This window comes from Xenopus tropicalis, chromosome 9 (genome assembly GCF_000004195.4).
Source record: "Xenopus tropicalis strain Nigerian chromosome 9, UCB_Xtro_10.0, whole genome shotgun sequence".
Lineage (NCBI taxonomy): Eukaryota > Metazoa > Chordata > Amphibia > Anura > Pipidae > Xenopus > Xenopus tropicalis.
The window spans coordinates 16,709,852-16,735,189 of NC_030685.2; the positions used below are offsets into that span (position 1 = coordinate 16,709,852).

At 42.0% G+C, this 25,338-nt stretch overlaps 1 protein-coding gene across 1 annotated transcript in view; it reads right to left on the reverse strand.

Moving 5' to 3' along the window:
* Positions 1-19,542, reverse strand: part of meiob (meiosis specific with OB domains) — a 34,963-nt gene extending 15,421 nt beyond the window's left edge. The window contains exons 1-5 of the mRNA XM_031893663.1: positions 19,465-19,542; positions 10,476-10,533; positions 6,230-6,361; positions 4,227-4,299; positions 1,620-1,815 (exon numbers count right to left, since the gene is read on the reverse strand). Of these exons, the coding sequence (XP_031749523.1) occupies positions 1,620-1,815; positions 4,227-4,299; positions 6,230-6,361; positions 10,476-10,533; positions 19,465-19,530 (525 nt within the window). The 5' untranslated portion in view covers positions 19,531-19,542. The remainder of the gene's footprint in view (positions 1-1,619; positions 1,816-4,226; positions 4,300-6,229; positions 6,362-10,475; positions 10,534-19,464) is intronic.
* Positions 19,543-25,338: the final 5,796 nt, after the last annotated feature.

Consider the following 25,338-nt stretch of genomic DNA (forward strand, 5'->3'; position numbering starts at 1 on the left):
TACTACGGGTGGCGATATCGGGGAGGCATGTAGGTGAATTCGATCATTTGGCCCTGGGGCCAAACGATCGAATTCTGCACGCGGGCAATGGGGCAGTCGGTTCGGGGACCGCATCAACGATGCGGCCAGTCGGCCAGTCCCCTCGTTTCTGCCCCTACACGGGCCGATAAGCTGCCGAGTCGGTCCAAGGGACCGATAACGGCAGCTTCTATCGGCCCGTGTATGGGGACCTTTAGCAACAAATACTGGGAGCACTGTAATCTAGGGGCGAGGGGAACAGCATTTGTTTGTAACCAGAGAACTTATCTAAGAATCCTGTAGGATTTGGGTACGTGCCACAGAGCAAGAGTTTCCACAAAGCTCTACAGATATACATCATTTACCGAAGTAGTTGTGGAGTTTACAATCTAAGGTCCCATTACATTCCCACAGTGGGCAGTCTTTATCAGGAGCCAAATAAGCTGCTTGTATGTTTTTGGACTGTGGAAGAAAACCCCTTTTCAGACAACATACAAACTCCTTGCAGATAGTGCCCAGGTTGGATGCTTTGTGGGGCACAGGCAGGTTTGGGCCAAACTTTTCTTTCTGGCCACCCCCCCTGTGACCTTACAACGCTTTTGCCTCTAGCAGTCTGTATTTAGAGGCACGCGCCTGCCCCACCCTTTTGTGACATCATAGATGGGCGGGTATATAAATACAGGTGACTTGCTGGGTTGAGTTGGGCGCATGTGGATTAGACAAAAATTCAACCTGCACATTACTACTAGGGTTGTCACCTGTCCTTCTGGCCTGTACTGGCCCATGACCTTGTGCAGTATTGGAGTGGCTGCCACCCCAGGGACCCCCCACCACAGATGTAAAGTCTGCTGGCCCCCACCCCTGTGTGCTCCCCCCTTTGCGCAGCATCATGTCAGGTTGTTTTATTTATATTGATCAGGGGTAAAACGGGCAAAAGTCAGGCAGGGACTGAGTTGGTGGGTCCCACCAGGTGTTTCTCCCGGTGTCCCGCCAGCCCATGAGAGAGACCCTAAAGGGGTGAGGGTGGATCTGAAAAGGGTTGAAGTTGCTATGTTGCCAGGGCAGAGTTGTAATGTTACAAGGATGGAGCTTGATGCAGCTAGTGCAAATTCTGTCAGTAGGCAGGGGCGTTTTCAGCCCCTGAGCCTCCTAAGGAGGCCCCTCCAATGCCGCCCCCGGCACTTACCTTTACAGTGCCTTTTTATGCCACCCCTGGTAACTTTGGGGGCGCTGCCGCCCGAGGCGAGTTTCTTAACCCCCTGGGGGTCTGGGAGCATACGGGGGAGGATTGGAGCATTTTGGAGGTGTAAGGGGTCGAACATCTAGGGATTACAACTTGCCAGTAAATTGTATTGCTGACTCTGCTCTTGGCTGGTATTTTCTCAGCTAGGCTGGTGAAACACAGGCTATATGGCAACCCTAAACACTGCATTTCTGTACTTTACAGCAGCCATAGTCAAGTGGTAAGAAAAAAGCCCTCCTGCATTTTGCATTTGTAGCTTGCACATAGGAATAATGTGTATGATATGAATACTGCGCTGCCGAAGGGCATAACCTGTGGCGCAGGGTTCAAAGTGCAAAAAACATGGTGCCTTCTTTACCGATTTTACTGCTGCAAGAACATTAATCATTTTCCCGTTAAGGCTTTGACCGTTTGCGACAATATCGCCCAGCGAATAGTAATCCTGTGGATCTTTGGTCGGCAAATGCAGCACAGAAAGAAGGCTGTTGTCCACTTCACACGTCGAGCAAATCTTGACTGCCGAGTGAACTTCGCTGATTAACAACCTGTAATAACTAGAAAAATAAATAGCCTAGGCTTATATACAAATACTGCTACTAAAGGGAACTTTAACCCATTTGTATCATTCATCCCACAACGCCGACATTCACTCTTTGTCATGGAGTTTTAATCACTTTGTGATTGTAGCCATGCTTCACATATTTCACAGGAATCCTGATAATGTATATACATACAGTAGTCTCAGCGGAACGCAAGCGTGTATCAAATGACTCAGTCATTAAAGGGCCAGTAACATCAGGAAATGAAAATACCCTAAAACCATTTACACATTCTATTGACTTTGAAGGGGATTTATCAAAGGTTGATTTGGGGGTTTCTGAATGTTTACTGGCAGTGTTCCAGCAGTTCAGATTTGATTTAATTTATCAGAAATTTCCTGTCTGAATTTTTTTTTTCATCAGAAAGTATTATATCTAATTTGAAAATGCTTGTTTTTTTTCCCTCTGGTTAGGATTATGGGGGGGGGGAATATGTATGATCTAAGGTTCTATTAAAGGAGAGGGAAAGGCTAATAAAGAGTTAATCTCAAGCTGCAGGCATACCTTCAGTTCTCTCAATAGTGCCCTTAAGCCTCCCCATATTTCTCCTGTTCAGATGATCAGAAGCCTCATAGGAAAAAAAAACGCTGAGCTGTGTAAAGAAAGTTCCCATAATGCCTCACTCCTGCACTGAGACCGAGACCGAGACCAAGTGTACATGCTCAGTTTGTAAGACTATAAGGAATCTTCCTGCTGATTGGCCCAGATCCACATTCCTAAGGGGGGGAGGGAGTTATTAGCATTCTTGAGGGAGGGGGGATCAGGAGAGGGGAGAAAGGAAACAGCCAGGGTCGGACTGGGCCGCTGGGACTCCGGGAAAAATCCCAGTGGGCCCCGAGGGCCCAGATCCAAACCTTGTGGTGCTCCCCCTGCCTGACCATTCCTCCCCTGACCAGGGGCGGGCCAAGCCTACCGGGAGCCCTAGGCAACCAGGTCGGGCAACTCAGCCCACCTCACCTCGTGGTACGATTAGATCGGTCATTGCCTCCACCACTAATGACAAGCGGCGGAGGCAATGACAAAGTAGCACTAGGGGTAGGCAGGAGAGGCTCCTGCCTGGCGCCCCTCAATCGTTGCGCCCTAGGCAGCTGCCTCTTCTGCCTACCCCTAGTTCCGGCCCTGCCCCTGACACGTTAAATTTACACGCGGTCAGGGGAGGACGCTGGGTGGGGGCCCCTGCGGGGGGTTAGGGAGGTTAGGGGGGGGTTAGGGGACGCGGCCGGCGGGGGCACCTGCAGGGCCCCTGGGGCGGGAGCCCCGGTGGACCCTGCACCCCCCAGTCCGACCCTGGAAAGAGCTGCCCAGACGCTGGCACAGAAAAGCAAAGAGACAAGAAATCCTGTTTCTTTTGAAAGTCAGTGCAGCGTTTCTGTGAGTGCTTATGGCTGTATTTACATAGACCTTTCTGATAAAGCTTACTGAGTTTTTAACTTTACTTTTCCTTTAAAGCAGAACTAAAAAAGAAGTTGGGCATAAATGTTGTACATTATGTTTTGTGCTTCTGTACCAGCCCAAGGCAACCACCACTCAGGGAAGATCTGTGCCCCCAAACATGCCTCCCATCTTCTTTTCTGCCGATTCCCAGCACATGGTCTGTGCCGCTATCACTTACCTGAGCTTAGGGATCCACTTACAATATAGTATATATACAGAATATATATAACAGTATATAGGCTGATTAGTAATTGAGATGATTAGTACAAAACAGCTCTGAAACCAGTGCATTTAGTATCAGAATTTAACATTCAGCCCTGTAGCATCTCCATTTTCTGCTTGATGATTCACAACAATCCCTAAGCTTAGCTTCTCAACAGCTGCTCTGAGCGTCACTGACAATTGTAACTTTTTAAAGTCAGAATTTTGACTTTTCACAATCAGAATTATGAGGTTAAAAGTCAGAATTTCGACTTTTTTAAATCAGAACTATCAGTTTTAAAGGAGAATTTTGACTTTTAAAAGCCATAATTCATCAGAATGTGTTTTATTTTTTTTTTTGCTGGTCCCAGGGCCCCGCCATACATTAGTACATTGTTGCTTGCAAACAATTCATTGGATTCTATACTCTTAACTACTAACCGATAACCAAGAACTTTAACTCAAGTGGGAAATAATGAATGGTCATTGGTGCATTGTAGCTTGCAAACAAACCTAGTGCACCCTTCACCCTATGGGTAATAAGCACAGCTCATTGCATTCATAGCTAATGCTGCAAAAATGAACGATTATGAAATTCCATTTCTGCCAAAACTGTATTTATGGGATAAGTGTAGTCAAGTGTAGATAAGTGTGCTCATGTTTTCAGAGAAATGTTGCTCATGATGAAAAACAACTGAAATTAAACCTGCAGAAAAGAAGTTAATATTCACCTTGGTGTGGAAGGATTAAATTTTTCTTCTCTCTCCACGTCTTTTGTTTGCACGAGAGGATTTTCAATTAGAACTGCAAGAAAATGAGATTATTATTCCAAATCACTGGCATGTTCCTGAATGATAAATGTGGATCATTTAAGCGCTGCGTTCAGATTAGATGTATGTTCTCGTTGCAGTCTAAACAAAGCACAGCTGAATGAATGCGACTTGCAATCGCGCGTTCTAAATCTCTGAGGTAATGGAGACACACGAGGCAACACCTTGTTCGGTCTTTTGATAATAGGGAAAAGTCACGTGCAAATAAACATTCCTAATTGCACATTACTGTATGTACTGTATATCAGCGTGTGTCTAAATATACATACTAAACATATCCATCCAGTCATATGCAAGGTTTATTGCAGGACCCTCCTTATTCTATTATACAATGTAGTACAGGTCTGGGATCCGTTAGCGAGAAACCCATTATCCAGAAAGCCAGGAAGGCCATCTCCGATAGACTTCATTTTAATCAAATAATTCAGAGAAAAATTATATCCTTTTTCTTTGTAGTAATAAAACAGTATCCCAATTAAGATATAATTACCCCTTATTGGGGGCATAACAGCCCTATTGGGTTTATTTAATGGTTAAATGATTCCCTTTTTTCTGTAATAATAAAACAGTACCTGTACTTGATCCCAACTAAGATATAATTACCCCTTATTGGGGCAGAACAGCTCTATTGGGTTTATTTCATGGTTAAATGATTACCTTTTCTCTGTAATAATAAAACAGTACTTGTACTTGATCCCAACTAAGATATAATTACCCCTTATTGGGGGCAGAACAGCCCTTTTGGGTTTATTTAATGGTTAAATGATTACCTTTTCTCTGTAATAATAAAACAGTACCTGTACTTGATCCCAACTAAGATATAATTACCCCTTATTGGGGGCAGAACAGCCCTATTGGGTTTATTTAATGGTTAAATGAGTCCGTTTTCTCTGTAATAATAAAACAGTACCTGTACTTGACCCCAACTAAGATATAATTACCCCTTATTGGGGGAGAACAGCCCTATTGGGTTTATTTAATGGTTAAATGATTCCCTTTTCTCTGTAATAATAAAACAGTACCTGTACTTGATCCCAACTAAGATATAATTACCCCTTATTGGGGGCAGAACAGTCCTATTGGGTTTATTTCATGGTTAAATGATTCCCTTTTCTCTGTAATAATAAAACAGTACCTGTACTTGACCCCAACTAAGATATAATTACCCCTTATTGGGGGCAGAACAGCCCTATTGGGTTTATTTAATGGTTAAATGATTCCCTTTTCTCTGTAATAATAAAACAGTACCTGTACTTGATCCCAACTAAGATATAATTACCCCTTATTGGGGGCAGAACAGCCCTATTGGGTTTATTTAATGGTTAAATGATTCCCTTTTCTCTGTAATAATAAAACAGTACCTGTACTTGATCCCAACTAAGATATAATTACCCCTTATTGGGGGCAGAACAGCCCTATTGGGTTTATTTAATGGTTAAATGATTCCCTTTTCTCTGTAATAATAAAACAGTACCTGTACTTGATCCCAACTAAGATATAATTACCCCTTATTGGGGGCAGAACAGCCCTATTGGGTTTATTTAATGGTTAAATGATTCCCTTTTCTCTGTAATAATAAAACAGTACCTGTACTTGATCCCAACTAAGATATAATTACCCCTTATTGGGGGCAGAACAGCCCTATTGGGTTTATTTAATGGTTAAATGATTCCCTTTTCTCTGTAATAATAAAACAGTACCTGTACTTGATCCCAATTATGATATAATTAATCCTTATTGGGGGAACTGTCTATACAGGAACAACTGTATTTCTTATATTCTTGGTTCACACAGCAAATTTCTTGTGGTATCTCTATTCCTGACAGTTCCAGCTTACTTAAATAATATATATAGATGACAAATCTTCAGTGTATGGGTTCAACATGGCATTTTCTTCAACCTACCACAATCGCCAACACGGAAACTGTCAGAGAGCGATTTTATGTATTCTTCTGTGCCCCAAGAGAATGCATTGATGAAGAAGGCTGGAGAATCTCTCATGGTAAAGCTGAATGTGTACCGTTCCGATCCAATGTCTGATCACAATTGAAAAAGAGTTGTAAGAACTGTCCCTCAGGCATGGTAAAATAAATGGCAACTAACAAACTGTATCACCCATAGCCATGGCTAATGCATGGGCTCAGGGGCCCGCACCCCCCTCAGGGGTCCCCGGCTGCTCACCTACTGCCAGGCCCCTGCGTGTGTACCTTATATTTTGCCGCTAACGGGGGAGGGCAGTGGGGGAATGACAGGTGGGTCGGTGGGGCCCAAGAAGGCTGGGGCCCATCTGTTAATTTCCCGGTGTCCTGCCAACCCAGTCCAACCCTGCATGGGCTTCACTGACTGATTAGTAAGACATAAAGGTAATTTACGAATGCAGACAGCCAGTGTATAATATTTACATTCAGTAACTAACTGATAAATGCCAATGTTTATACAATTATGACTTTTGTTCCCACATGTAGGGTATAAATACAATTTGGATATAAATCTCCAAGTTTTTGACCCAGTGATTTTCCCAGACTTCTAGTCTCCTCATGGGAGTTTCGGCCACCACAATTGCACCCAATGCATAAAAACAAAATTGGAGGTATCTTTGGGAATGGGGTACAGGTTGTGGTTAACATTTTCACAGTGGGAATTGCAGCCAACCCACCCCTCCCAGCTGCCGGACCGTTGCATGACTCCCCCCACCCCATGTCTCCGCCATTGATTACTCACCTCTTACACCACTGCTGTTGCCTAATGGTTGCTCGCTCCATCACGCCCCCTGTGCCGGTTGCCTCAACCAATTTGTGCCACCTATCCCCTTGCACCCTTGGCAGCTGCCTATTTTGCCTACCCCTAGTTCTGACCCTGCAATATCAATATGCACTCCTTGCACTTCCCTACAGTTGCCATTGCCTTCCTCCTCTCAGATTTTTAGTAGTTGCTCTTATTGATGCAGGGGAACCCTGGAGCTACTACCACCTCCAAATCAGGCAGTAGCTCCAGGGGGTAAGCAGAAGAGGTACATTCCTAGGGCGCAAAGGTAGGTGCTAGGCACATACAACTTCTGTCTACCTACCCCTAGCTCGGCCCTTGGGTGAGGGTAACAGCTGGCACCCTGTAGGATGTGGCATTTCCTGTAGGATGTGGCATTTCCTGTAGGATGTGGCATTTCTTCTCGCAGTGATGAGGGGATGTGCCAACGAGGGACGCCATTGCATGCAGGATCAGGTAAGTAATATCACCACACAGGGTCTGACTGGGGGGTGCAGGGACTTACCCAACCCCCGAGTGCGCATATTTAGGCGTGTCAGGGAAGGGGGACCTGCGGGCCTTGGCGTGCCCAGCAGGAATTGGTTCCAGTCCATGGGCCCAGTCCAACCCTGTCACCATACAGGGGGCAAAAATATATGTCAGGGGTCCCCAGCCTTTCTTACTCGTGAGCGACAGTCAAATGTAAAAAGACTTGGAGAGCAACACAAGCACCATAAAAGTTCATGGAGGTGCCAAATAAGGGCTGTGATTGGCTATTGGGCAGTCTCTATGCAGCCTATCAGCTTACAGGGGCTTTATTTGGTAGTAAATCTTGTTTTTATTCAACCAAAACTTGCCCCCAAGTCAGGAATTCAAAACTAACTCCCTGGTTTGGGGGCACTGAGAGCAACATCCAAGGGGTTGGGGAGCAGCATGTTGCCCCCGAGCCAATGGTTGGGGATCCCTGATATATGTGAATATGAAAGAGGGATATTTGGAAATGTATTGCCCCATTTCACCTTTCAACCCTGAATTCCTCAGCATGAGAAACAGATGCACTTGTGTTTCCTGGTAGCAGAACCTTCTATAGTTTAGGACAGGAGCTGTTAAATACTAGGCTCAACTAATGGAAAACATTTCCAGCGTCCGTTGAAGAGATGGACCCCAGTCGGCAGTGGAACACAGAATTTCAGGCTGCCTTTCACCTCTCTCCATCAGGGCCAGTCACTCAGGGTTTGTTCATTAATAGAATCTATCAATGAAATGGATGCTGTAAATGAAATCAGTGCCGAGGTTGCTGGCTTTTCCCACATGTAGATGTGCCTTTGACTGCCAACTATACATCGCAATCAGCTCGATCTAAGGAATGGCCCGCTGAAAGCTGGCGTTTCACAGCCTGTCAGCATTTGATAGAGATGCTGAAACATAACTTCACCAACTCTGTCTAAAGGGAGAATAGAATTCTCTGAGATTTCTCTGTTCCCATAAGTAATTATTAACCTTTGCTTATCTGCAATATGAAGCTGTGCATGTGTAGAGGTTACCAGTTCTCCTATAGAATCAATGGAATATTTAAAGGGTAAGTAAACCTTTAAAATAAGTTGATGTAACCTAACCAGACGAGCATCAGATCGGCCCTCTTTCTTTCTCCTGACAACGCCCTTGACTACTTCATGTTCTAGAACTGACCAGCAGGTGGCGCTGTTGTAACAAAATACATTCATATTAACAGTACTTTTAACCCTTAATATCTTGGAATTAAAATGTAAATTGCAAGCAAGTAGTGCTTAGTATAACACTCTCATCAATTTGACATCAACTTATTTTAAAGTTTTAATTATGTTTTAAAGGTTTCTTTTTTTTCCATAAACAGTTAAAAGAACAAGAAACATTTTATACAACATGTAACAGGGACTAAATCCCTGCATCCCTAAAGATATTTGTCTCAGAATATCACTGTCTACATCATACTAATTTAAAGGTAAACTACTCCTTTAACCCTCCAAACTATCTTTATGTAATAAAAGACATTAAGTTTGCCCAGGACCCTATAACAACCAATCAAATGGTTGCTTTTAAACAGGTGACAAGTAAATTCTACCTGCTGATTGGGAATCGGGGGGTCCAGTCCAAAGGGGCTGCTTTCTCTATAGCCACTGAAAGATTGTGTGTCTGGTGTAGGCAGACGCGTGCACACCTTCACTTGCAAGTGTGTCTCCCAGCAGCAAAGGGGGCAGGTATGCTTTGGTTCATGCCGGGCCCCTCCAAAGATTTTTTGCAGGGGGGCCCAATGGCATTGTATTGTTACACAATAACATATTAAAGGATAAGCTGAAAACTAGGGGGAATTGCTTACAGTATTGGGAGACGAGCAGCGGCGGATTTAAAATCGGGATGCCCCGAGTCCGCCCCCCCACCCCCCCAGCACATGCGCGAACAAGCTCCCCAATCACACATACGTAAACATCTCTTCTTCCCCCGCCACTACGCCGCCGCCACCAGCAGCGCACGTGCGCAGGCATTTAAACTCCCATATGGAGCTGTGGGGAGAAATCCCCCTTGCTCCGTATGGGAGCGAAATGTCAAAATTTCGTTGCGGCGGGGCGGCATACCACCCCTAAATTTTTGCCGCCCTAGGCCCGTGCCTTTGTGGCCTCGCCACAAATCCGGCCTGAAGATGTGTGAGGACTCCAAGGGTAATAGGGACGCACAGAACCCAGTTTTTCGGGTTCTGACAAACCCCCGAGGGATTCGGCCAAATACCAAACCAAAAACAAATCCTAATGAGCATATGCTAACTTGCATTGAGAAGGAAAACATTTTTCACTGCCGTGTTTTTGTGGCGACATTAACCCTTCCAAATACTAAAATTAGGATTCGGTTCGGCCAGGACCTTGGATTCGCCCGAATCCGAACCCTGCTGAAAAAGGCCAAATCCTGGCCGAATACCGAACTGAATCCTGGATTCGGTGCATCCCTACAGGGTAACTGGGGCAGTTGACAGCTCTGCTTACCTGATCCCTCATGCGATGATGTGACTTGTTGGCATCACTCATCACTGTAAGAAGAAATGCCACATCTGAAGATCCTCCATGATGCCAACTGTTACCCGTACCCAGGGCCGGAACTAGGAGCAGGTAGACAGAAGCAGTACGTGCCTTAATACCTGCCCCCCACCTTGGCACGTGCATCTTTTGTCTACCCCTGCTTCCTGGCCAAATGGTTCTCACTTGCTAACGCCAGAGAATTTTCGACCATGCCCTATAAATCTGTTAGAATTAGTTCATTTAGGCCACATAGTGATTGAAATTAATAATTTACACCGCTTTGGATTTCAACACAAAAAGGGGCAAATTGCATTCGACACAAAACTCTTAAGATTTCTAGAAATAATAACGGAGGCTTAACTTTTTCTGTCTGGAAATCCTTTGACATCTGTTTTGCCAATTACGACGCCTATTACGCTCTGAAAAATAAAAATGGTATGTTGTACACAAATAAAACACAGATGTAGACAGAAAATTAGATTTCATGGTCTTGCTCCCCCACTAGTTAAAATACACATATTTCTAAATAGCAATTATACAACTATGCTGGTTCCACACCAGCCCGTAACTCAGTACCATCTAGGTTTTATGGAAACTATTACAAACCATAAGCACAAAAGCTGACATTTGCAGAAAGAAACACGATACTGACACATTTTTTTCTTGTTTCACTTAATCATGAAATTGGCAAAAATAACTAAAGCTTCATTGCCGGTGCTTTCCTTAACTGTTTTAATTTCCTGTGTCCCTCTGGTAATTCGAGGGGCATGTAAGTCTTCTTGCGTCTTTAACACAAGAATCACCTGTATCATAAAAATTACATTTACCAACTGCTCTTGATAAAGGATCCTGTTAAAAAAAAACCCAAAACATTATAGTTGCATCATCATTTAGTCTCTATTTTAGGGTTTATTGGGGCATGCTCTTTTTATGGGGCATTTTATATATGGGGTACTTTATATAGAATGGGTCAAAACAAAGAGACTTTGAGATGTTTAATTACATGTAAAAATGGAAAAATTGAAGATAATTAATGTAAGATCAAAAGTAGAAGAGATGAAAAACTATAAACAGTTCCTGGGGGGCCGGGGGGGGGGGCCTCTGCTTTCCTTGAAATACATTTCCTGTTGAAATAAAGGTCTCTATAGAGCTTAATGCAATTTGAGAGCCTGCAGGGTAGGTAGGGTCTCAGCCTTCCCAGAAGACCACACTTCTACCAATAAGTAAACTGCTGCTTTAAAAGGGGCAGTATACCCCCTTAATTAAAATAGAAACTCCACCCAAACACAGATTGAGCTTTTTGGAAAGTAAACATAATTTTTAAGCAACTTTGCAATATATATCAATTAAAAATATGCAGCCTTTTCCTGATTTGTAATGTAATAATATGGTTTGGAACAGTTCCCTAAGCCCCGCCCCCTGTTCCCCTGCTGATCCGGCTGGCTACTTTGAGACTCAAATAAAATGTAACAGTAGTCACCTGTCCTCAGCCTGCCTTCAGCCTGCATCCTCCCAATCCCACAATTCCCTGCACACGTGATGTTAATAAGGAAAGGAACATTAAAGTGCAATGAATTGTGGGTTATGTAGTTCCTGCATGCTGTCTGTAAGCTGCGGAAAAGTTGTTACCGCTTGTAACATCAATGTTTTAGTCCCTCCTCCCCTGCCAGGATTTCAAATGATGCAGAAAGAGAAGAACTGTTTTGAAGCTGGATTTCAGCCTATAAAAATGGTATTTATTTATACTGTTTGAAGGAACAGATTAAAGTCATGGGTATATTAGCGGTTTCTGTGTTGCGTGGGGCTCTTTTTGGTTCAGAAGCCAAGTTTAATGAATAGGGCTTGGGCAAAACATACTTTTTTGTCTTGATGATTAAAAAATCTGTGGTTCTTGATGTTTTTTAAAAAAAAACAGGGCGAACAGGGAACATAAAGTTACTTTATGTTGGTCCTTGAGATTCAGAAAATTAGATTACCGGTGCACAGATAATCCTCCTGCACAATGGACTCCTGCTAACAAAACAGTCAGAACAAAAGGCGAATGGAAGTAGTTGTATACTGGTTATCTAATTATTTACCTAGAAAAGACCAAGCTTCAGTTTCCCTTTTCAGTTCAAAGAATGATAAAATAGATATTTCATAATGAAAACTGCAGGAAAAAAGTATGCTCAGCACAAGCCCTATTCTTTGAACTTTTTAAACTTCAGGGTATAGTCCAGCTTTAAGATATTGTAATCATCCTTTTTTGTTTTGCATCATTCACATCACTAGAAATAACAGCAGATGAACACCTGCAAATAATCTCCAGCACATCTGTCTTGGTAACTGAGTGGAGGCCAGGAACAAAGAGCCCAGCGCTTTAATCAGGTGGAACATAAAAAACCCAAGGGGACCCTAGCCACTTTTGCTTCCATAAGTTGACAGGCATATTCAAAATACAGAAGAGTTGACAATCTATAAGGAAGAAGTGCATAAGTCAATGGTGTGTTGCAGCAGAGAAGGACTAATGAAATGAAAGGGTCAATGTTCTGACAGAAAGGAATGTATTTTTACAATGTTCCTAAGAAAGGCATGTCCTGATCAGGGATAAAACTTGGGCTGTGAAGGTGAGGGAGAGGATTAATATCACACCATAACTAAAATGTATTATTAATAAATGAATATGGCCATTTCCCTAAATGTGTTGGTAACACTTGAGCACCAGGGTTCTCAGACTAAAGGTAGTTACACACTGGCCGACCCTCCATGGAAGTCCTGATCTGCAGAATGTGAAGGCATGGTGCATCGGCATGTAAAAATTTCAAGTTGGACAGATCATCTGCAGGAGAAATACAGGACGGTCCACAGAAACCATCCCCCAAGCTGACATACTACATGTTGCTGACAAAACATGGTTGAAATGAAACTGCCAATGACCAAGAATGATGATTTTAAGTTGTCTGACAGATAAAAGAGTCTAAAGGTGGCCATACACGAGGCGATTTCGCTCGTTGTGCGATGAACGATTATATCGACAAACGATCGTATGGCGATCGAGTTCCCATACGATATGCCATCCACGGGCAACGATAATTCGGGAAAGATTTTGTCGCATCATTATCGTAAAATACCTACGATCGTACATCTACGTACGATCGATGTCGTTGACTTCTGCTGCTGGCAATCGTGACATGCGCAGAGAACAATCGTTGAAAGACAAATGTCTGACACTCACACCAACTGGCAGATTTTATCGTTAAACGACCAAAATTTTTAAACCTGGCCGATCGATTTTGGGGACGATAATGTCGGCTCGTTTAGTGGGCCGACGATCGTTCGTACACCACCAACTATACGATAACTTAACGATAGCATCGGATCGTTCGGGAATCGGTCGTTTGTAAGTAAAAAATCGGTCCGTGTATGGCCACCTTAAGGCTAATACAAGCCAAAACGCAGACCAAGAATTAGCCCCGATACTGACATAAGTCTGAACCCCGAACCATTGCGTTTGGCTAGAGTTTGCGTTGGTAAGAGCCATGTGTGCCTGTGTGACACAATGGTTTGGGGTGCAGGCAGGCTGATGCCAGGGTTGGGGCTGAGTTGCGGCCATGTGGCATCAGCCTAAGGCTTTAGTGATGGCCCAAGGGTGCAAAACTATTAAAAACTAGGGTGTTGGGAACTAGTATGTCTGGTATGACTAGTATGCTTCCAGGTAATGCTCACAGTCATGCCAACCTTAGTGCTTCATCCAGTTTCTTCTGTAGGAAAAGTGTAAATTCATGCAGGGTATGATTTTTGGTTTTGCTTGTATTCGTTCTTGCACAATAGGTTTTCGATAAGCGCATTAAGTAAAATAATTCTTTTTAAACAATAGAAAGGGATTCTTTTATGAAGACTGGCCTTTTCCATGAGATTCATTTCCAACCTGACCACTTTAACCAGTTACCTTATCTCTAACACCTCCTAAATCTAAGAATGATCAATAGGTACATTTCTTTTGAAATATATATATATATATCCAAAAAAAGACCAGCAACACTGAGTTAAATTCCAAAAAGATCAATTGTGTATTAAAAACGCATGAACAGCCTGGCTGTTCATGCGTTTTTAATACACGATTGATCTTTTTGGAATATAACTCGGTGTTGCTGGTCTTTTTTTGGATATTTAAATCATTTACCTTGCACCCGAGGTAAGAGCTGAAGCAGAGTGCCACCCTGGGTTCGCTATATATATATATATATATATATATATATATATATATATATATATATATATATATATCATCAAAAATAAAAAAAACACCATTTCAACTGTAAACTCATGAAAACATTTGGTTACCTACAAATCCGAGGTCACATCTGGCTCAGAGGAAAAACAGGCATACCATTTCAGCGATAACACATCCTGCCTAGGTTACTACCTTGTAGTGATTATGATAACAGATGCAACTGTGCTACTATGTTACTCCTTGGAATCCATCCCAAGACGAGGAAAACAGTGTAGGAAAACTTGCTACATACAATACATAGGCTAGGCATAAAAAATAAAGGAACTTCCTTGGTCCAGCCTTCAACTAAAAAGGACGTTAATAACTCAGTCTGAAAGTGCTGAAATAACCCAAGCTGTAGAACTAAAGGAAGAGGTCTTTCTGAAATAGTCCCATGCCCATTTATAAGAATATAACATATAGTAACAATGGCTAAAAAGGAGTATTTAGAGGAGGTTAGTTGTTGTTTCTGTCTCAAATTAGAGGGGCAAATCTTACAAAGCAGGGAAGCCTGGAAAAGGGGCAAAAGTGTTGGTGAGCATTAAAAAAAAGTTATTTTAGTTGCCAAATAAGAGCTGTGATTGGTTATTTGGTAGCTCCATGTGGACTGGTGGCCTACAGGACCCTCTGCTTGGAGTAAAACTGTGTCTCTGTGCTTCCAAAACTTTAAAATGTAAAATTGGGCTCCTACCCTGAGGCAACTGGGAGCAACAGCAAATGTTGCTCACGAGCCACTTGTTGGGGTTCACTGCTCTAGAACATAGAAGTATGAATATAGTCAATATAAGTAAGCTAATATTAGGAGATCTTAGCTGACATGAATATTTTTTTCTTTATTTACATTTTCCATAGTTTTATATTCCTCTGAAATGCATCTTGTTTGCCCCTGAGCTCTTCTGAATAAGTAATTTAGTCTTCTCTGCCACAATAAACAGACTGTCTTGCCTTCTAAACAAACATAGGAATCCAAAAAACATAACATAAACATAATTTACTGCGTTTCAATTGTTTGATGATCTTCAATTTTATCACTTCACACTTTAGATGAGGATTAGAGAGTTTTAATTGGCAGGAAATGACAATGTCAATGAAGACGATAAAGCTGGCAATACACGGGCCAGTATTAGTTGCCGGATATTGTCATAATTTTTATGGTATACTTTTAATTTCTAAATCACACTGTTTACAAATAATTCACTCTACCATTTAAAATTTTATTCTTGAACCAACAAATGTATTTTTGTTTAGCTGTAATATTGGTGTGTAGGCGCCATCTCAGTGCATTGTGCCTGAGTCTGAGCTTTCAGAAGGAGCCAGCGCTACACATTAGAACTGCTTTCAGCTAACCTATTGTTTCTCCTACTCCCATGTAACTGGAGGAGTCCCAAGCTGGACTTGGATTTCTTACTATTGAGTGCTATTCTGATACCTACTGGGAGCTGCTATCTTGCTCCCTTCCCATTGTTCTGCTGATCGGCTGCTAGGAGGGGGGGTCTCACTCCAATTTGCAGCACAGCAGTAAAGTGTGACTGCAGTTTATCAGCGCACAGGTCACATGGCTGTGGCACCCTGGGAAATGAAGAATATGGCTAGCCCCATGTGAAATTTCAAAATTAAATAAAAAAAAATCTGTTTGTGTTTTTGAAAAACAGATTACAATGCAGGATTCTGCTGGAGAAGCTCTGTTGACTGATGCATTTTGAAAAAAACATGTTTTCCCATGACAGTTTTCCTTTAAGCTGGCCATACATACACCAAAATGTTTCATATGTTTTTTGGACCATGTGCGTTCGAGAGGACAGGTTAGAAAATTTTGGTTGGATGACGATAAAGTCTGTGCATGTATTGTGTACCTGACGAATATCCTTGGGGGACCTACTGTACAATGCATTTCCAGGAAGTTGCTTTTGTACGATTGGTGTCTGTCAACTATTTCATGTTCAGAACACCCAACCATTTGTATTTTAAGGGCTTTATCCTACAATTTCAGTCTGAATGTTAGTTGCATTTAAGCGTACGATTGATATCTGAACATTCGTTGGAAGATGACTAAAATCTGAACATGTATGGCCAGATTTAACCGTGCAAGACTAAAGGTGGCCATACATGTTAAGATCCGCTCGCTTGGCTAGGTCGCCAAGCAAGTGGATCTTCTCCCGATACCCCCACCTACGGGTGAGCGATATCGGGCAAATGTAGGCTAATTTGATCGTTTGGCCCCAGGGCCAACTATAAAGGTGGCAATGGGCGCAGTCAGTTCAGGGACCGCATGAACGAGCCGATGCAGTCCCTGATCCGACTAAATATTTTAACCTGCCCGATTGATATCTGGCCAATTTCAGGCCAGATATCGATTGGGCATGCCCGTCGTTCCTGCCCCCTACACGGGCCGATAAGCTGCCGAATCGGTCTAAGAGACCAATATCGGCGGTTTCAATTGGCCTGTGTATGGCCACCTCTAGTCTGTAGGTTAATGACCCATCTAAGTGACCAAATTATGGCCTGTTCAAATAATATCTTGCCAGAAATTGCCTAAATATCTATCTTGCTGGTTTAAAAAATAATTGTCGATGCAGTCCTTTCCAATGGTAAGCTATTTGCAATTTATCTTACACAAAATACAACATGCATCCGCCAATCATGCATTCCAAAACTGAACAACTAACCCACTATAGATTTGGTATTATGCTTTCAAAAAAAAAAAAATAGGGATCATTTTCTGAGCATTTTAATAAGTTGCTTGCGAGGAACTGGGGTCAAAATACCAGCTCAGTATTTTAATCAACCATTTCTTTCAAAGCTTTTACCTTTCAATTCTCTTTTTGTTACTTAAGGAATGTGCATCTGCTTTTCTGCATTTTTAGTTAGTTATTAAAGCAGGCAGCTTCCCTAAACATCTCGATTTTAATTGATGCAAAAGCAAACAAACGTTCCTTTTGCTTGACAAAAACTCTGCCAGGAACGTGGATGTTGCAAGTATAGTTTTTGTTTGGGAAAGTTGCTGAAGCTATAATACTTGCCCCTTTTTGACATTCGTAGTCATGACTGCTGATGAGAGCATAGATAAGGAAATGGAATCAATGTGAAAAAGGTCCTCAGAGATGAAAGATATAATGGGGTCTGTTTACTAAAGGGGAATGAGAATATTTTCCATAAAAGTCACCACAAAACTCTCCGAAAATAAACTTACATGTTTACTAAGGCTTTCATATTTTATCTCTATACACTGCTTGTTTACTCCTCTGTCTTCACATGTACTATGATACGGAAGAGACTAGGGCCACCAAAAAAAAAATAATTCTGTTGAATTATGACTTTTAAAAGTCGAAATTATGACTTTCAATTTCATAATTATGACTTTAAAAAGTCAAAATTCTGACTTTTAAACTCATAATTATGACTTTCAAAAGTCAAAATTCTGAGTTTTATCAGCAGGTTTTGTACAAACAGAAAAAAAAAATCTGACTCTTTGAAAAGTCATAATTATGAGATTAAAAATCCTAATTTTGACTTTTTAAAGTCATAATTTAAATTTTTTAAAGTCATAATTCAACAAGGTTTTTTGTGTTTTTAAACAATCTAATACAGTGCATTTATGGTTTTAAATGGATGTAACTATATGTGGTTGTGAATAAGGTAGGCTGGCCAGCCAAGTTTTTAATTTGATTTTAATGTGATATATCAATACTAAATAAATTTTATATAATTAAATTTTGCCTCTTTCTATAGAAAGTGGTAGAGGAGGGAGGGGTCTCCACCTCTTAGTATTGATATTGAGACAACACTCTGTTGAAAGAAAAAGCTTTGGAATTATAATCATAATTCAACAGAATTTTTTTTTTTTTGTGGCTCCACTTGCTCTTCCGTATTACGGAGTTCAAAAGCTACGGCACAAAAATTAACAAGGAAAGCTGTTTGGGATAATTTTCCATCAGTGAAAGGTAACTGAAACAATAATATATACAGGTATAGAGCCCGTTACCCAGAATTCTCGGGACCAAAGGTATTCCGGATAAGGGGTCTTTCCATAATTTGGATCTCCATACCTTAAGTCAACTAAAAAATTAATAAAACATTAATTAAACCCAATAGGATTGTTTTGCATCCAATAAGGATTATTTATATCTTAATTGGGATCAATTACAAGGTACTGTTTTATTATTACAGAGAAAAAGGAAACCAGTTTCAAAATTCTGAATTATTTGATTAAAATGGAGTCTATGGGAGACGGGATTTCCGTAATTTGGAGCTTTCTGGATAAGGGATCCCATACCTCTACATTTTTGTAGGTGATAATTGTCTTGAGACAGATCCAGGAACTGTGTCTCTAGTAGGGAAAACTGGCAAGGAAAACAGATTTTTCTTGGGAAAGTAAGAGAATTGAGTTGAGTTTTTTTTAACATGTTTGAGAGCTGCCCCTCTGCATCGATACATTTAAAAAGAAAAACAGGCATGGGGTACTTCAGCCAAAACAGGCCTTACTAACAGCCGTCACTATGTATAAAACATGGCATGTGCTAAAAAGAAAATGTCCATGTCTATAAATATTGCTTCCATTGCATTTGACAGACAAACACACTAGGGCTTAGCCTATTTCCAACTCCCCTAAACTTACCAAGCAGGGAATAAAATTTTAACAGACCGAAGGGGAATTGAATGGCGCTGTAACATACAACCATTGAAGCAAATTACTAGGGACAGCTATAACAGCTCAAATTTTGCTGTCAAGAAAGGAAAATACCAGACGTCCCTTGCTGCATTATGATTTTTGCTCTGCTGAGTCTTGGCAATTATCTATTCAGCATTTAATCAGTCAGATACAAAAGGGTCTCTCATATGCTCGAACAAAGACTTGGCTAGTCAAAAAGTACAGGTCTGGGTACCATGACACAGGCCTGGACAGCATTGGTCGCATCGGTTTTCATCCCCTGCAATGTACATAAAGAACTGTAACAATTGGAGTATTGTAATCCCAGAAACATCGGTATCGCTGTGGGGAAACATGGTGACAATGTGACAATGATGCCGTTTGTGCCCAACTATAAGTGAATGAAACTGTACGGGATTGGAGAGTGATAACAGTGTCATCGATACCCACCGGGCGGTTGAGATTAGGGTGTAGGTCGGAAATGTTGACAAATCCCGGATTGAAAGTACACGCCATCCTTATACCTGGAAAGATAACAGACACAGAAAGAAAATTTAGTGCAAATAAACGTAACAATTTCTATCACAGATTTTAAAGGAGAAGTAAAGTTAGAATCAGTGTGTGTGGGGGGTGCTAAACATTAGGCACCCCCAGTGAATATGGTAGCTGACATCAGTGATCCCCAACCAGTGCCTCGGGGGCAACATGTTGCTCCCCAACCCCTTAGATGTTGCTCTCAGTGCCCCCAAACCAGGGAGTTATTTTTGAATTCCTGACTTGGGGGCAAGTTTTGGTTGAATAAAAACAAGATTTCCTACCAAATAAAGCCCCTGTAAGCTGATAGGGTGCATAGAGGCCCCTAATAGCCAATCACAGCCCTTATTTGGCACCTCCATGAACTTTTATGGTGCTTGTGTTGCTCTCCAAGTCTTTTTACATTTGACTGTGGCTCACAAGTAAGAAAGTCTGGGGACTCCTGGCTTACATGATACCATGGGCCAGTGCTCCTATTTGATCAAAACTGCGCCAGTCTAGGGTTCTTCTGTTGAAGCACCACAGTGTCACGATCTCCCTGAGGAGACGCCGTGGAGTACCAGGAAGGTGGGAGCCTGAAGACTGGGTAACCCGGAGTGTAACCATATGTAGGGACCCATAGGGTTAAATGGTCCCTATGGCTTTAAATCCCTACAGGTTCAATTCCCTTAGTTGCTGGGCAGAAGGGAATGTATCTAAGTGAGTTCATTAACATGTGTGTGCTATTGGTTAGAAGGTTTAGTGACCACATCCTGCCTGACTTTGGTATAGTGTTGGGAGAGGAGTGGCACCTTCCTGTTGTTTGCTTCCACCTTAGGGACAAGGTGGATGTGTGCTGAGAGCCCAGGGCATGGGCCCAGGCCCAGTGAAGTCGGGGAACAGGGCCCCGTGAACGAGACATTAGATAGTGGCAGGTGTAGCTCCCTTTATAGTACACTCTAGGAGTGTAAGGCAGTTAGGGTTGAGCTAGAATGAGCAGCATTGAGCTCCTGCATAGGATTTACAGTTTTTCTGGAGATAGCTCTCCCAGGCCACATTGCCTGTAGTGTAGGGATCCAAGTGAATAGGGAATCAGGATAGAGAATTCCCTGAGGGATCCACTACAGGGTGTGTTGCAGAGGTGAAGGGAGATTCCTGCCAGTCTGCCAGCAGGAGAGTGTTAGTCTGAATATACACTCGGTATGTGTTGCATGTACCAATGGCCTCTGAAGCTGTATTGTGAGTAACCCTGTGGATGTTCAATAAACACTTATTATTTTGTTATTTGCAAGAACCTCTGGCGCCCTCTGTTTTCATTTTTCTGCATAGCAGCAAGAGAGGTGTAGTTGCACAACACCCTCGCCTTCCTCTTCCACTTAGCGAAGGCCCATTCTGGGTAAGAGAGTACAGTGTAACCCATGTTCTACTGGTACTAGTCCGGGAAGGCAGCTGTTGAGCTGAAATAGAGGTTACACATAGATCACAGAACTGGTGTCAGAGGCCATGATGATAATGAAGAACTTTAATAACTAGTGATGTAACAGTGCACACAATGGAAATACACACTGCATATGTAAGACGGCAGGCAGAGGCGGAATCCAAACCAGGCAAAAGGTCAGGGCAAGCGGCAGTCAAGCGAAGTCGAGGACAGGCCAAGGTCAAAACCGGGAAATCAAGGCAGAACTAGGAAGGGCACAGGAACAAGGCAGAAAGCAGGATCAGGACACGGAACTGGAGCTTGGAACCAGCAAGAACAAGAAAGTCACAGGAACAGGGAACACGGAGGCAGGGTCACGAGAAACAATTAATGACCAGGCAAGGGGCAATGGTCAGGGAAAGGCTTATAAAGGGTGAAGATTAGGAGATGGGAAACACATGAGGTTAATGAGGTGGGCGGAGGAAAGGGAGCAGACAGAAAGCAGATGACAGACAAGAGAAGAATCAAACTGACCAGAATGCCTCCAGTGGCTACAGAGGCAAATGCATGCCGCCAGGAACACCCCGAGTGGTGTTCGAATCCTGGCCGATCCTGACACACAGATTTTCTTCTGCTTCTTAGTGAAAAGCCAGACAAAATGCTGTCTTTTTCACTCTGCGTGCATTATTCCAGGGCTATTTAAGGCTGATGCCAGACGTGGCGTAGGGCTGATATTTTCGGCAAGCGGAAAATATCAGCCCTAATGAATGAGATATGCTCGGGTGCAGGCACATGTAGCCGATATACGCAAAAAAACGTGAGAGAAAGCAAAGTCTTGCGTGTTTATGCGTATATCGGCTACATGTGCCTGCACCCGAGCGTATCTCATTCATTCGGGTGCAGGCACATGTAGCAGGCGTAAGGCTGATGCCACACCAGGCGTAGGGCTGATTTTTTCGGCAAGCGGAAAAACGCTTGCCGAAAATTCAGCCCTACGCCTGCTACTTGTGCCTGCACCCGAATGAATGGGATACGCTCGGGTGCAGGCACATGTAGCCGATATACGCACGAAAACGCGAGAGAATGCAAAGTCTCGCGTTTTCGTGCGTATATCGGCTACATGTGCCTGCACCCGAGCGTATCCCATTCATTCGGGTGCAGGCACAAGTAGCAGGCGTAGGGCTGAATTTTCGGCAAGCGTTTTTCAGCTTGCCGAAAAAATCAGCCCTACGCCTGGTGTGGCATCAGCCTAAGGCTGTATTTTCGCCAAGCGTTTTTTCCGCTTGCCGAAAATATCAGCCCTACGCCACGTCTGGCATCAGCCTAAGAAGATGATAGTTCCTTGGTGCTCCTACAGAAGTACCTCAGGTCGGTGCAGTATTTAAGTTAACAATAGCACCAGCCTGAGGTATCAGGTAAGTGATTATAATCAATAAGGAGGGATGTCATATCTAACATTTTTTTGCAAAATAATATTTTTTCTGTTACTTAGTTTGCCAGTGCCTGTACTCTCAGACAATAAAACAGTTTGACAGAATGTATATAAGTGCCTGTGTATAGTGAATTTGTGTAAAAAAGCTAATTAATATATATATATATGTGATGTGCTTACACTTCAGTGTCTGTATGACGTTTCTTCCACACTATTGTTTACACATTGTTGTCACTTACCAATCACTTTTTTTCCCGCCTTTTTCTGGGGGAAGAGTTTAAATGTGGTATTTTGTGTATGTAACCTTGACAAAAGCCTTGGAGGAGACTGAAACATTGGTTCTTTAATAAAATAAGAGTTTTCCACTTTTCTATATAGTTCAGTGAGTGCCTCACTTTTTGCCCCCCTCTCTCTTTTTCTCTATTGATATATCTATATTTACCCCCCAGGGCCCCTGCTGTGGTCAGAATTCCACACAGTTTATATATTATATTATATATATAAATGGCTCTTAATGAGTCAGGCTAGGTATTTCAGGTTTTTTTAATGCTAAAAATCAGGTGTTTTTAATAATAAAAACTCTATTTGTGTAAAACTGTCAGAAATGCCACAGATTCTATGTTTCTGGGGTCTGTTGAACCTGCTCTTATCTTCAATGTATTGATTTATTGAATTATTCTCCTTATATTGTGTATGGTTTTTGGTTTTCATCAAGCCACTAACACATATCCATAGATTTACACAGCACATATGTTCCCTCCTACTAGTCATGCACCCGTGGCCTCGCCACGTCACCAGCGACACTATAAAGGGTTAAAGATTAGATTCTGCTCCTTATTCAGAGAAATCTTTTGTGGCAAAACTGTTGTGCCACTGAAAGATGAAGTAACATTTACCTGTCTCCCTCACTGCTGTGCTGAGTTTCCACTAACCAATCCCAACTGCAGGTTGAAGCACATGACTATATAAGAGATTTACGCTGCTTTTTCTTTTATCTGCCTCAGTCTTCTGTGTGAGTGTCCCGGTAACTTCATTGAGCTATGACAGAAAATTGATTTAGTTATACAGGTATGGGACCTGTTATCCAGAATGCTCGGGACTTGGGGTTTTCCGGATAAGGGGTCTTTCCGTAATTTGTAACTCCATAACTTAAGTCTGTTAAATATAATTTAACAATTGAATAAACCCAATAGGATTGTTTTGCCTCCAATAGGGATTAATTATATCTTAGTTGGGATCAAATACAGGTACTGTTTTATTATTACAGAGAAAAGGGAATCATTTAATCATGAAATAAACCCAATAGGGCTGTTCTGCCCCCAATAGGGATTAATTATATCTTAGTTGGGATCAAGTACAGGTACTGTTTTATTATTACAGAGAAAAGGGAATCATTTAACCGTGAAATAAACCCAATAGGGCTGTTCTGCCCCCAATAAGGGGTAATTATATCTTAGTTGGGATCAAGTACAGGTACTGTTTTATTATTACAGAGAAAAAGGGAATCATTTAACCATGAAATAAACCCAATAGGGCTGTTCTGCCCCCAATAAGGGGTAATTATATCTTAGTTGGGATCAAGTACAGGTACTGTTTTATTATTACAGAGAAAAAGGGAATCATTTAACCATTAAATAAACCCAATAGGACTGTTCTGCCCCCAATAAGGGGTAATTATATCTTAGTTGGGATCAAGTACAGGTACTGTTTTATTATTACAGAGAAAAGGGAATCATTTAACCATTAAATAAACCCAATAGGGCTGTTCTGCCCCCAATAAGGGGTAATTATATCTTAGTTGGGATCAAGTACAGGTACTGTTTTATTATTACAGAGAAAAGGGAATCATTTAACCATGAAATAAACCCGATAGGGCTGTTCTGCCCCCAATAAGGGGTAATTATATCTTAGTTGGGATCAAATACAGGTACTGTTTTATAATTGCAGAGAAAAGGGAATCATTTGACCATTAAATAAACCCAATAGGGCTGTTCTGCCCCCAATAAGGGGTAATTATATCTTAGTTGGGATCAAGTACAGGTACTGTTTTATTATTACAGAGAAAAGGGAATCATTTAACCATGAAATAAACCCAATAGGGCTGTTCTGCCCCCAATAAGGGGTAATTATATCTTAGTTGGGATCAAGTACAGGTACTGTTTTATTATTACAGAGAAAAGGGAATCATTTAACCATGAAATAAACCCAATAGGACTGTTCTGCCCCAATAAGGGGTAATTATATCTTAGTTGGGATCAAGTACAGGTACTGTTTTATTATTACAGAGAAAAGGGAATCATTTAACCATGAAATAAACCCAATAGGGCTGTTCTGCCCCCAATAAGGGGTAATTATATCTTAGTTGGGATCAAGAACAAGGAACTGTTTTATTATTACAGAGGAAAGGGAAATCACTTTTAAAAATTAGAATTATTTGCTTATAATGGAGTCTATGGGAGATGGCCTTCCCGTAATTCAGAACTTTCTGGATAACGGGTTTCCGGATATGGGATCCCATACCTGTAGCAATGTCTATATAATAATGTTTGTTTGCCAACTGCTGCTGAACTGGGTTCAATGCCAGTTTTAGGGTTGTCCAGAAGGGGTAATTGTACTGGCCCTCAGCACCTGGACCAGGGCTTTGATGGGAACAAGTCAATTTATGGGGTGTATTTATTAACATTGGAGACAACCATCACTGGTGATGTTTCCCGTAGCAACCAATCAGCAATTAGATTTGATCAGTAAGAAAACAAAAGCAAAGATCTGGCTGGTTGCTATTGGCAACATCTCTAGCGATTTGTGTTTAAAAATACACCCCTTAGTGTTTAACAACGTATTGATATTTTCAAGTTTATACATTAGTAATGTCCAGCTTGAAGTCTTCCCACTGTGGTGGGGTTGCGTTTATCCACAGGTGAAGAATCAGCCCTGTGTGGCCTTTGCCTAAAAGTATTCCAAA